At 45.9% G+C, this 13,581-nt stretch overlaps 1 gene segment (V, D, J or C); it reads right to left on the bottom strand.

Annotated features, from left to right (window-relative positions):
- LOC134891437 (Ig heavy chain V region 7-39-like) overlaps positions 1-6,656 on the bottom strand; it is a 31,377-nt gene extending 24,721 nt beyond the window's left edge. The window contains 2 exon segments of the V gene segment in view: positions 6,319-6,489; positions 6,595-6,656. Coding sequence covers positions 6,319-6,489; positions 6,595-6,640 — 217 coding nt within the window.
- Positions 6,657-13,581: the final 6,925 nt, after the last annotated feature.

Raw genomic sequence — 13,581 nt, 5'->3', positions numbered from 1 at the left:
CACCGGGCCCATCTAGGAGTGGCACTGCAGTGTCACGCAGGATGTCCCTTCCAAAAAACCCTCCCCAAACAGCACATGACGCAAAGAAAAAAAGAGGCGCAATGAGGTAGCTGTGTGAGTAAGATTAGCGACCCTAGTGGCCGACACAAACACCGGGCCCATCTAGGAGTGGCACTGCAGTGTCACGCAGGATGTCCCTTCCAAAAAACCCTCCCCAAACAGCACATGACGCAAAGAAAAAAAGAGGCGCAATGAGGTAGCTGACTGTGTGAGTAAGATTAGCGACCCTAGTGGCCGACACAAACACCGGGCCCATCTAGGAGTGGCACTGCAGTGTCACGCAGGATGTCCCTTCCAAAAAACCCTCCCCAATCAGCACATGATGCAAAGAAAAAGAAAAGAAAAAAGAGGTGCAAGATGGAATTGTCCTTGGGCCCTCCCACCCACCCTTATGTTGTATAAACAAAACAGGACATGCACACTTTAACCAACCCATCATTTCAGTGACAGGGTCTGCCACACGACTGACTGATATGACGGGTTGGTTTGGACCCCCCCAAAAAAGAAGCAATTAATCTCTCCTTGCACAAACTGGCTCTACAGAGGCAAGATGTCCACCTCATCTTCACCCTCCGATATATCACCGTGTACATCCCCCTCCTCACAGATTATCAATTCGTCCCCACTGGAATCCACCATCTCAGCTCCCTGTGTACTTTGTGGAGGCAATTGCTGCTGGTCAATGTCTCCGCGGAGGAATTGATTATAATTCATTTTAATGAACATCATCTTCTCCACATTTTCTGGATGTAACCTCGTACGCCGATTGCTGACAAGGTGAGCGGCGGCACTAAACACTCTTTCGGAGTACACACTTGTGGGAGGGCAACTTAGGTAGAATAAAGCCAGTTTGTGCAAGGGCCTCCAAATTGCCTCTTTTTCCTGCCAGTATAAGTACGGACTGTGTGACGTGCCTACTTGGATGCGGTCACTCATATAATCCTCCACCATTCTATCAATGTTGAGAGAATCATATGCAGTGACAGTAGACGACATGTCCGTAATCGTTGTCAGGTCCTTCAGTCCGGACCAGATGTCAGCATCAGCAGTCGCTCCAGACTGCCCTGCATCACCGCCAGCGGGTGGGCTCGGAATTCTGAGCCTTTTCCTCGCACCCCCAGTTGCGGGAGAATGTGAAGGAGGAGATGTTGACAGGTCGCGTTCCGCTTGACTTGACAATTTTGTCACCAGCAGGTCTTTCAACCCCAGCAGACTTGTGTCTGCCGGAAAGAGAGATCCAAGGTAGGCTTTAAATCTAGGATCGAGCACGGTGGCCAAAATGTAGTGCTCTGATTTCAACAGATTGACCACCCGTGAATCCTTGTTAAGCGAATTAAGGGCTGCATCCACAAGTCCCACATGCCTAGCGGAATCGCTCCCTTTTAGCTCCTTCTTCAATGCCTCCAGCTTCTTCTGCAAAAGCCTGATGAGGGGAATGACCTGACTCAGGCTGGCAGTGTCTGAACTGACTTCACGTGTGGCAAGTTCAAAGGGCATCAGAACCTTGCACAACGTTGAAATCATTCTCCACTGCACTTGAGACAGGTGCATTCCACCTCCTATATCGTGCTCAATTGTATAGGCTTGAATGGCCTTTTGCTGCTCCTCCAACCTCTGAAGCATATAGAGGGTTGAATTCCACCTCGTTACCACTTCTTGCTTCAGATGATGGCAGGGCAGGTTCAGTAGTTTTTGGTGGTGCTCCAGTCTTCTGTACGTGGTGCCTGTACGCCGAAAGTGTCCCGCAATTCTTCTGGCCACCGACAGCATCTCTTGCACGCCCCTGTCGTTTTTTAAAAAATTCTGCACCACCAAATTCAAGGTATGTGCAAAACATGGGACGTGCTGGAATTTGCCCATATTTAATGCACACACAATATTGCTGGCGTTGTCCGATGCCACAAATCCACAGGAGAGTCCAATTGGGGTAAGCCATTCCGCGATGATCTTCCTCAGTTGCCGTAAGAGGTTTTCAGCTGTGTGCGTATTCTGGAAAGCGGTGATACAAAGCGTAGCCTGCCTAGGAAAGAGTTGGCGTTTGCGAGATGCTGCTACTGGTGCCGCCGCTGCTGTTCTTGCGGCGGGAGTCCATACATCTACCCAGTGGGCTGTCACAGTCATATAGTCCTGACCCTGCCCTGCTCCACTTGTCCACATGTCCGTGGTTAAGTGGACATTGGGTACAACTGCATTTTTTAGGACACTGGTGAGTCTTTTTCTGACGTCCGTGTACATTCTCGGTATCGCCTGCCTAGAGAAGTGGAACCTAGATGGTATTTGGTAACGGGGGCACACTGCCTCAATAAATTGTCTAGTTCCCTGTGAACTAACGGCGGATACCGGACGCACGTCTAACACCAACATAGTTGTCAAGGCCTCAGTTATCCGCTTTGCAGTAGGATGACTGCTGTGATATTTCATCTTCCTCGCAAAGGACTGTTGAACAGTCAATTGCTTACTGGAAGTAGTACAAGTGGGCTTACGACTTCCCCTCTGGGATGACCATCGACTCCCAGCGGCAACAACAGCAGCGCCAGCAGCAGTAGGCGTTACACGCAAGGATGCATCGGAGGAATCCCAGGCAGGAGAGGACTCGTCAGAATTGCCAGTGACATGGCCTGCAGGACTATTGGCATTCCTGGGGAAGGAGGAAATTGACACTGAGGGAGTTGGTGGGGTGGTTTGCGTGAGCTTGGTTACAAGAGGAAGGGATTTACTGGTCAGTGGACTGCTTCCGCTGTCACCCAAAGTTTTTGAACTTGTCACTGACTTATTATGAATGCGCTGCAGGTGACGTATAAGGGAGGATGTTCCGAGGTGGTTAACGTCCTTACCCCTACTTATTACAGCTTGACAAAGGGAACACACGGCTTGACACCTGTTGTCCGCATTTCTGGTGAAATACCTCCACACCGAAGAGCTGATTTTTTTGGTATTTTCACCTGGCATGTCAACGGCCATATTCCTCCCACGGACAACAGGTGTCTCCCCGGGTGCCTGACTTAAACAAACCACCTCACCATCAGAATCCTCCTGGTCAATTTCCTCCCCAGCGCCAGCAACACCCATATCCTCCTCATCCTGGTGTACTTCAACACTGACATCTTCAATCTGACTATCAGGAACTGGACTGCGGGTGCTCCTTCCAGCACTTGCAGGGGGCGTGCAAATGGTGGAAGGCGCATGCTCTTCACGTCCAGTGTTGGGAAGGTCAGGCATCGCAACCGACACAATTGGACTCTCCTTGTGGATTTGGGATTTCGAAGAATGCACAGTTCTTTGCTGTGCTGCTTTTGCCAGCTTGAGTCTTTTCATTTTTCTAGCGAGAGGCTGAGTGCTTCCATCCTCATGTGAAGCTGAACCACTAGCCATGAACATAGGCCAGGGCCTCAGCCGTTCCTTGCCACTCCGTGTGGTAAATGGCATATTGGCAAGTTTACGCTTCTCCTCCGACAATTTTATTTTAGGTTTTGGAGTCCTTTTTTTTCTGATATTTGGTGTTTTGGATTTGACATGCTCTGTACTATGACATTGGGCATCGGCCTTGGCAGACGACGTTGCTGGCATTTCATCATCTCGGCCATGACTAGTGGCAGCAGCTTCAGCACGAGGTGGAAGTGGATCTTGATCTTTCCCTAATTTTGGAACCTCAACATTTTTGTTCTCCATATTTTAATAGGCACAACTAAAAGGCACCTCAGGTAAACAATGGAGATGGATACTAGTATACAATTATGGACTGCCTGCCGACTGCAGACACAGAGGTAGCCACAGCCGTGAACTACCGTACTGTACTGTGTCTGCAGCTAATATAGACTGGTTGATAAAGAGAAGATGTCTATGTAACTATGTATGTATAAAGAAGACTGAAAAAAATCCACGGTTAGGTGGTATACAATTATGGACGGACTGCCTGCCGAGTGCAGACACAGAGGTAGCCACAGCCGTGAACTACCGTACTGTACTGTGTCTGCAGCTAATATAGACTGGTTGATAAAGAGAAGATGTCTATGTAACTATGTATGTATAAAGAAGAATGAAAAAAAACCACGGTTAGGTGGTATACAATTATGGACGGACTGCCTGCCGAGTGCAGACACAGAGGTAGCCACAGCCGTGAACTACCGTACTGTACTGTGTCTGCAGCTAATATAGACTGGTTGATAAAGAGAAGATGTCTATGTAACTATGTATGTATAAAGAAGAATGAAAAAAATCCACGGTTAGGTGGTATTACAATTATGGACGGACTGCCTGCCGAGTGCAGAGACACAGAGGTAGCCACAGCCGTGAACTACCGTACTGTGTCTGCTGCGACTGGATGATAAATGATATAAAAAATATATATATATCACTACTGCAGCCGGACAGGTATATATTATATATTATATAATGACGGACCTGCTGGACACTGTCTGTCAGCAGAATGAGTTTTATTTTTATAGAATAAAAAAAAAAAAACACACAAGTGAAGTCACACGACGAGTGTTTAACTTTTTCAGGCAATCACAATATAAGTATACTACTAACTATACTGGTGGTCAGTGTGGTCAGGTCACTGGTCAGTCACACTGGCAGTGGCACTCCTGCAGCAAAAGTGTGCACTGTTTAATTTTAATATAATATGTACTCCTGGCTCCTGCTATAACCTATAACTGGCACTGCATAGTGCTCCCCAGTCTCCCCCACAATTATAAGCTGTGTGAGCTGAGCAGTCAGACAGATATATAATATATATAGATGATGCAGCACACTGGCCTGAGCCTGAGCAGTGCACACAGATATGGTATGTGACTGACTGAGTCACTGTGTGTATCGCTTTTTTCAGGCAGAGAACGGATATATTAAATAAACTGCACTGTGTGTCTGGTGGTCACTCACTATATAATATATTATGTACTCCTGGCTCCTGCTATAACCTATAACTGGCACTGCAGTAGTGCTCCCCAGTCTCCCCCACAATTATAAGCTGTGTGAGCTGAGCAGTCAGACAGATATATATAATATTATATATAGATAATAGATGATGCAGCACACTGGCCTGAGCCTGAGCAGTGCACACAGATATGGTATGTGACTGACTGAGTCACTGTGTGTATCGCTTTTTTCAGGCAGAGAACGGATATATTAAATAAACTGCACTGTGTGTCTGGTGGTCACTCACTATATAATATATTATGTACTCCTGGCTCCTGCTATAACCTATAACTGGCACTGCAGTAGTGCTCCCCAGTCTCCCCCACAATTATAAGCTGCGTGAGCTGAGCAGTCAGACAGATATATATAATATTATATATAGATAATAGATGATGCAGCACACTGGCCTGAGCCTGAGCAGTGCACACAGATATGGTATGTGACTGAGTCACTGTGTGCTGTGTATCGCTTTTTTCAGGCAGAGAACGGATTATAAAGTAAACTGCACTGTCCTCACTAGTAAACTCTCTCCACTCAGTCTCTACACTTCTACAGTAACAGTACTCCTCCTAGTCAGCTCCAGTAAATCTCTCTCAGTCTCTTATAATCTAAATGGAGAGGACGCCAGCCACGTCCTCTCCCTATCAATCTCAATGCACGTGTGAAAATGGCGGCGACGCGCGGCTCCTTATATAGAATCCGAGTCTCGCGATAGAATCCGAGCCTCGCGAGAATCCGACAGCGTCATGATGACGTTCGGGCGCGCTCGGGTTAACCGAGCAAGGCGGGAAGATCCGAGTCTGCTCGGACCCGTGAAAAAAACCATGAAGTTCTGGCGGGTTCGGATTCAGAGAAACCGAACCCGCTCATCTCTACAAACTATGTGATTTTAGCTTTTTTTGTACATTTTTTGGAAAATAAAATGCAAATCCAAATAGAAACTAGTCACACCTGTTTGGCAAATCCAAATCCAAAGCTGGGTGATGAATCAGAGTCACAGTAAATACACATCCAAATCCAGTAAAAATGGTCCAGAGAACATCTCTAATATATACTTAATAATACTGTTTATTCCATATTTGTGTTTTCACCCATTTTATCCTCTAATATCCTCTTAATACAGTATGTGCTGCCACCTACGGACATAAAAAAAACTGTCAATACATTTTTGACACAGCCATGGGATGTTTTCTACTAGTGTGTCTCTAGCACAATAGTACACTGCAGTGTCTTCAGCTTTCATGTTGGCCATTTGCAGATGTAGCATGTTCTTATTATTTTCTCTGGAGATTGTAAATCGTTCTTTAAGGGAATCATGATAGAATGTACTCTTCCAATTACCTCTAATAGCAGACACCCATTGTAACCTTCTGTCAGGAAACTGTCTAACCCAGTGCATCCTATAGCTGCTGAAAGTGAACCCAGATCCTTCACAGGACAGTTTATGAGAGTTTCCAGGCTTTACCAGCACTGGGTCTGATGATTGGGCAAGTCGGGCATCACACTGGACACCTGGAATATAAACAATAGAAATTCTGTCACAAACTCATCTCTATAGTAATAATTAATTTATTAGCACATTTTGATCACCAAGGATAAGTCTCATATGGGTCTCACCTGATAAACATGTTAGTGATATAAACAAGCCCAGTGCAGCTTTCATTGTTGCTGTGTTTAGTACTAATGGACACTTTATGAGATGATCAGCAGAACATTGCTCTGTCTTTATGTATAACAAGATGTTACTGAATAGGAAATGATGCTACATGATTTGCATATCACCCACATACTGTACATACAATATACAAAATTTCTTATACAGTACTCTTCATATATTTGTGTATTTAGTACATACTGCACATGTAGCAATCAACTAACATTTACTCTTGAATAAGTTAATTTACGAAATGTCCTTTATACTTTAACTGTATATAAGGGTCTACAACGGTATTCTGGCGCTTGGGATCCTAGCGTCCAGCATACCAGCACCGTGATCCTGACCATCGGTATGCCGGCAGCAGGTCGAGTGCAAAAGAGCCCCTTGCAGGCTCGCTGCGCTCGCCACTCTTCGGGAACAGTGACGCGCTATGCGGGCCATGCTATTTATTCTCCCTCCAGGGGTGTCGTGGACACACCAAGAGGGAAAATAGTTGTCGGTATGCTGGGTGTCAGGATTCCGGTGCCCGTATGCTGAGCGCTAGGATCCCGACAGCAGGCATATCAAGTGCCACCTGTATATAAATATTAGTGCTTAATATTACTTTTTTTGATACATGGTAAAATACAAATAAAATCACATTAACCTGAGTTACATTTATGTTAGCATTTGTTAGTAAATTTCATATGCATTAAAATGACAAGATGACAAGTGTGTTTCATCTGTATTTGTTAAACACCCAAATGTGACAGAACAAACATTTGTTGTCTTGTTGACTCTTGAGTCAGGATGCAATCAACATACCAGCTGTTAGGATCACGGCATTCAGGAGACTGATGACGGAATAGAATCCCGACAGCCGGCATTTTGAAGACATAAGGAATCCCGACATCCGCCCGGTATTCCCACTTGGTTGGTTGGTCCACTCCACCAATCAAGTGGGAATAGACCCTGTGCCGAGCGAGCTCGCAAGGGGACTTGCTGACGGGATTCCGGCACATGCGCATCTGCTGACGGTATAGTGATAGCCGGCATCCCACCTGCCAGGATTTCATATGTATCCCCTTAAGTCAACTGTTAAAGCAACCTTAACTACTTCTCACTGTTTTCCATGTGCTCCCATTCAAAAGAATTGTAAAATTTTTACTACACTGAGGAGTATCCATTTGCCTGCGGTCAATGGAGGTCATTCAAACCCGATCACACACTGCACTTCTTCACAGCGGTGCGATCGGGTTGGAACTGCGCATCGCGGCATGCGCATTGCACACGTGCGTTGTTGCCTGGTGACTGCCGTCACCTGGCAACGACGCCGGGAACAAAGAAAGCGGTCTCAGTGGTGACCGCAAGAAGATTGACAGGAGGAAGGTGTGTCGGGGCGTCAACTGACCATTTTCCGGGAGTGGTCCAGTGAACACAGGCGTGTCCAGGTGTTTTGAGGGCGGATGTCTGACATCAAATCCGGGACCTGCATCGCTGGATCCGTCGCAAAGGGTAAGTAGGTATAGGGCTACTCTTGTTTTACTTGAAACTTTTTTAGCATAGCAGGGCTGCACAAGCGATCGCAGTCCTGCTATGTTAAAATACACTCCCCCCCATAGGTGGTGTCCAGTTGATTGCACGAGCAGCAAAAAATTGCTACATGCGATCAACTCGGAATGACCCCCAATGACCGCGGGTAACTGTATCGCTGGGGGATAGCCTATTAGCAAAGATGTGACAATCTCCTCCCCACAATGCCAGCACTTCAGGTGCACGCTCATGTGCCAATAAACTGTGTTCATAGCTGGCAGTCTGAAAGGGGTATAACAATGTGTCATGGTGTGAAAGGGGTCTGCCCAGAGTATGACCCATTTTTCAACTGTGTTTAAAAAGCCCTAGTCAGACCCGAGACTTTGGTATAAAAATGGTGGAGTACACTGAATCTCCTTTCAATTCCCACAAGTCTTTTGTTTAATCAACTGCCTTATACAGATGGACCACGCTAACCATAGCTCCGTCTGTGCCTGGGCGCGCCCGCCCGGGTGCACCTATCGTTGCGCCTGGAGCACACATGCGTCCATGACGTGCCCCATTCACTAGAATTGAAGCGTCTCTCTGCGCTCCCGGCGTGACTAAGTCGACGGATTGCCTAGTCATGCCGGGAGCGCTCGTATGCGATGGAGCCGCACTAGATGAGTGTGGCTCCATCTGTGGTTTAAAAGGAGTATAGTCTCTAATTAATCTAATTAGCAATATATTCTCACTGATATACAGTATGGCAGTTGAGTAAACAAAAGACTTTTACAGTGGCACCACAACAGCACTTGGGTAGAATTTACTTACTTTCATTGTCTTTTTAGTTTTACTCCCGATTATCTACCACTTTCCTTTTTAGCCTTCTCCCACCTCAGGCTCTGATTATTAAGGTATGTCTTAGTAGATAATGAAGGTATTCATTACCACCAGCTACCTCTCTGACCACTCCATCCTTGATCCTCTTCAATCTGGTTTTCACTCACTCCACTCCACAGAAACTGCCCTGGTCAAAGTCACCAATGACCTGCTTTTGGCCAAATCTAGGGGTCATTTTCTCTGCTCGTCCTCCTGGCTCTCTCTGCGGCCTTCGACACTGTGGATCATCATCTCCTCCTCTGCACCCTCTAGTCCAGCGGTTTCCAAACTTTTTTGAATCACGGCACCCTAGAATATCAGAATTTTTTTCACGGCACCCCTAGGAAAAAATTTCTTATTAAGAAATATTACATTAAGTAGATCGCGTTTATATGTCATCCTTAGGATCAGTTGTGTGGTGATGGACGAGATTTGCTTCTGTTTGGCCACATATTTTATGACTGGCAGCCACCAGCACTGGTTTTGCCTATTATATTGACCATGAATAATTTGAATTGGCCCTGGACCACCAACCCAGGGCACCCCTGCAAGTGTCCCGAGGCACCCCAGGGAGCCACGGCACACAGTTTGGGAACCTCTGCTCTAGTCAATTGGCCTCTCTAGCACTGTCCTTGCCTGGTTCACCTCTTACCTTGCTAACTGCTAATTCTCAGTGTCTGCCTCTGGCTCTACCTCACTCCCTTCCACCCTCCCCATTGGTGTCCCCCAGGTTTCTGTCCTTGTCCCCCTTCTTTTCTCCATCTACACCTATTTCCTGGGTGTGCTTATAAGCTCCTTCGTCCTCCAATGCCACCTCTATACAGATGATACGCAACTATATCTCTCCTCCCCTGATCTCTCTCCCTCTGTACTCTCTCTGGTATCCAGCTACCTTTCTGTCATCTCCTCCTGGATGTGAGAGTGCTCCCTGAAGCTCAACTTGGACAAAACTGAACTCATCATCTTTCCCCCAGAGACTCCCCCCCTCCCCAATATCTCTATCACTGTTGACAACACTTTCATCTTCCCTGTTCCCCAACTTCGCTGCCTGGGCGTCACTCTTACTCCTCCCTTTCCTTAACCCCCCAGATCCAATCTTTGGCTCAATTCTGTTGATTCCAGCCATACAACATCGCTCACATCAGGCCATTCTTCTCCCAGAGTGGGACTAAATTTATTATCAACTCACTCACGGCTCGACTATTGCAACATTCTCCTCACTGGACTTCCACTCTCCAATCTCGCTCCACTCCAATCTATTCTCAACTCCACAGCTAGACTTATAATCCTTTCCCACTGCTCCACATCTGCAACTCCTCTTCAACAAAACCTGGCTCCCATTCCCCCACAGAATCCTCTTCAAACTCCTCACCCACACATACAAGGCCCTCTCTATTTCCACTGCATCATACATCTCCAACCTCGTCTCCCTACATACTCCCGCCTGCAAAACACTTGTGGTGCCTTATAAATAAATTGTAATAATAATAATAATAATATTCACATGGTCCACATGTTTTGCACCTTGGGCTTTTCCACTACTCAGCGTATGCACAATCACATGCATTGCTGAGTTCTTGAGTACATGACCATCTCATTTAATTCCTTCGACATATCTGCCCTGTGCCATTATATACTGCTTAGTTTGCATTGCACTGCGAGTGGGATTTTTCCTCTTCTACTGCTAGTCATCTCTCTACCCCCTGGGTTTCTCTCAGTGCCTTCAGCACCCACTTGCATTCTCCTTTTGGGCAGACTGTAGTTGAGTGGATGGTGTATATAGTTTCATTACTTTGCACAATTCCTTGTCTGGTTTGCAATTCTTCAGGACATTTATTATTTATTTATTTATTTACAGTTTCTTATATAGAACAGGATATTCTGCTGCGCTTTACAATTAGAACAACAGTGACAAAATAAACTTAGTAATAACAGACAGACATAGAGGTAGGAAGGCTCTGCTCACAAGCTTACAATTTAAAGGGAAATAGGCATTGATAAACAAGGACAGTGCAATGTTGGATCAGGAAGGTGTGAAAGTGAAGTAAGACAAAATATGTGAGCATAGGCGTGCACACGGGGGATGCCTGGTGCGCACAGGCACCCCCTAATGTCCGGCACGCCCCTCACTATTAGCGAATTTACCCCGCTAAGCCACAAAAGCAGAGGCTTAGATCCAGGCAACTTGCTTGAATTGAGTAGGAGCCGGCACAGTGATCAAGCTGAATATAAACTACAGCTCCCAGCAGCCCTTGATGCCGGATGCTGGAGCTGAAGTTTACTTTCAGTTGACCGCCGATTGGGTCATTCCAAATGTCTCTAACCCTCAGTGGCTTTCTGGCAATGGCATTGTGCCCACACCACCCACCAACCTGGCACTGCACCGCCCACCCACTCACCATCGCGCTGCCGAAGGCCCGTGGTGTTCGGGCACGGTGGCATGACTTATCTACAGCAGAGCAGCTCTCACTTTGTGCTGCTGTCAGGAGTACAACTGCTACACCAATGCTGCTGCCTGGCCTCACTGTCCACTGTCCTTTTGCTCCCATAAGGTGAGGGTGAGGGTGGCTGGCAGGACACAGGGATATAGAAGGGAACACACACAGAGCCATAGGAGGGCGGGATGGGGAGGATCGACAGAGAGACATAGAAGGAAGGGGCAGAGAAACATAGACTGAAGGGGGGCAGAGAAACAGAATGAAAGGGGGATGATGACACAGAGAGACATAAAATGAAGGTGGTGACAAAAAAATGAAGAGGGGGAGGCTGTTTGGTACAAAGTGCTCATAATAATGTGAATATGGCTCATACTGTGTGGCGTAATGTGAATTTCCGCTCATACCATGCGGCGTAATGCAAATTTTGACTCCTACTGTGTGGCATAATGTGAATTTTGGCTCATACCGTGTGGCGTAATGTGAATTTTAGGTCATACCATGTGGCGTAATGTGAAATATGGCTCATATTGTGTGGCATAGTGTGAAATTTGGCTCATATTGTGTGGCGTAATGTGAAATTTGGCTCATACCGTGTGGCGTAATGTGAATTTTGGCTCATACCGTGCAGCATAATGTAAATTTTGGCTCATACCGTGCGGCATAATGTAAATTCTGGCTCATACACTGTGGTGTAATGTGAAATTTAGCTAACATGGTGCGGTGTAATGTGAATTTCAGCTCATACCATGTAGCGTGTTGTGAATTTAGCCTCATACCGTTTGGCATAATGTGAATTTGCCTCATACTGTGTTGCATATTGTGAATTTCGGCTCATACTGTGTGGTGAAATGTGAATAAGGAGCAGTAGCTGGTGAGCATGGGGACTTGTATGACAAATGCTGGTGTCCTGCATATATAGAGAGTCCAAGTCTGATGGCATAAAAAGAGGAAAATGTGGCTCTGATGGCACATGAATAAAATATAAACTTTACTTGTGTTATATTAAAACTCAAATGTTCGTCCCCCTAAATCTGAAAATAAAGGGTTCAAGGGGAGGGGCGTGTGTGTGTGTGTGTGGGGGGGGGGGGGGGGGGCGGGGGTTTATATATGCACCTAGACCCATCACTCTCTAGTTCTGCCACTGGGTCAGGGATAGGTTGGGGATGAGTAAGCAGCTATAGGGTGCAATGGCAGCTAGGTCTCAGGGTTATGCCATAACGGACAGTCAGTACTGACCGGTGGTCGCACCCTTATGTTTTATTTCTTTGGGGTGTATTATATCTACCTGTATTATTAGGAACTAGGGAGAAATCAGATTAAGCCATGTAATTTTACTGCATGTAAAATAGTCCTAGACATGTCCAAAAGGCGGTGCACCCCCTAATAAAATAAGCTGCGCATGCCTATGTATGTGAGGTTATGTGTGGACTGTACTATGTGGGTGTAGTCAGGAATCAGATAAGCTTATCTGAAGAGGTGAGTTTCAGAGAATGCTTGAAGGACTGGAGACTAGAGGAGAGTCTTATTGTTTGTGGGAGGGCATTCCACAGGGTGGTTGCAGCCCAAAAAAAGGATGAAAGATGCAGATCTTTTGCAGAGCAGAGAGGTCGGATAGGGAGATATTTTGAGATAAGTGAAGAGATGTACATGGTGTAATTTGGTTAATAGCCTTATGTATAAGTAAAAGTATTTTATATTGAATATGGTAGAATACCAGTAACCAGTGGAGAGACTGAAAAGGCAGATCAGCAGACAGTGATTGGCCTCGTAGCTGCATTCAAGATGGATTGGAATGGTGAGAGTCTATTTTTTGGAAAAAAAGACAAGTAAGACTAATGTAATAATTAATGCAGGAGATAATGAGTCCACAGATTAGAGATTTTACAGTGTCTTGTGTAAGATATGGTCATATTTTGGATGTGGTTTTTTTTGTATTGTAAAAGGGTTGTAAATATGATGACTCACAACAGGCAGGTTATTGGTGAAACATTGTCTTTAGTGGCAGCAAACATGACTCCTTAATATGATAGCTATAAGCCTGGACAAACAAGTACATTAAATAAACAGGGGCAAAACAAATGTCCCAGCACTAAAGTGCTTAATAGTCAGTCTGCTGGAATGACATGCAGCCACAAT

Source organism: Pseudophryne corroboree, chromosome 1 (assembly GCF_028390025.1).
Source record: "Pseudophryne corroboree isolate aPseCor3 chromosome 1, aPseCor3.hap2, whole genome shotgun sequence".
Lineage (NCBI taxonomy): Eukaryota > Metazoa > Chordata > Amphibia > Anura > Myobatrachidae > Pseudophryne > Pseudophryne corroboree.
Note: the sequence above shows the minus strand (reverse complement) of the source record. Positions and strands in the feature narration are given on the sequence as shown.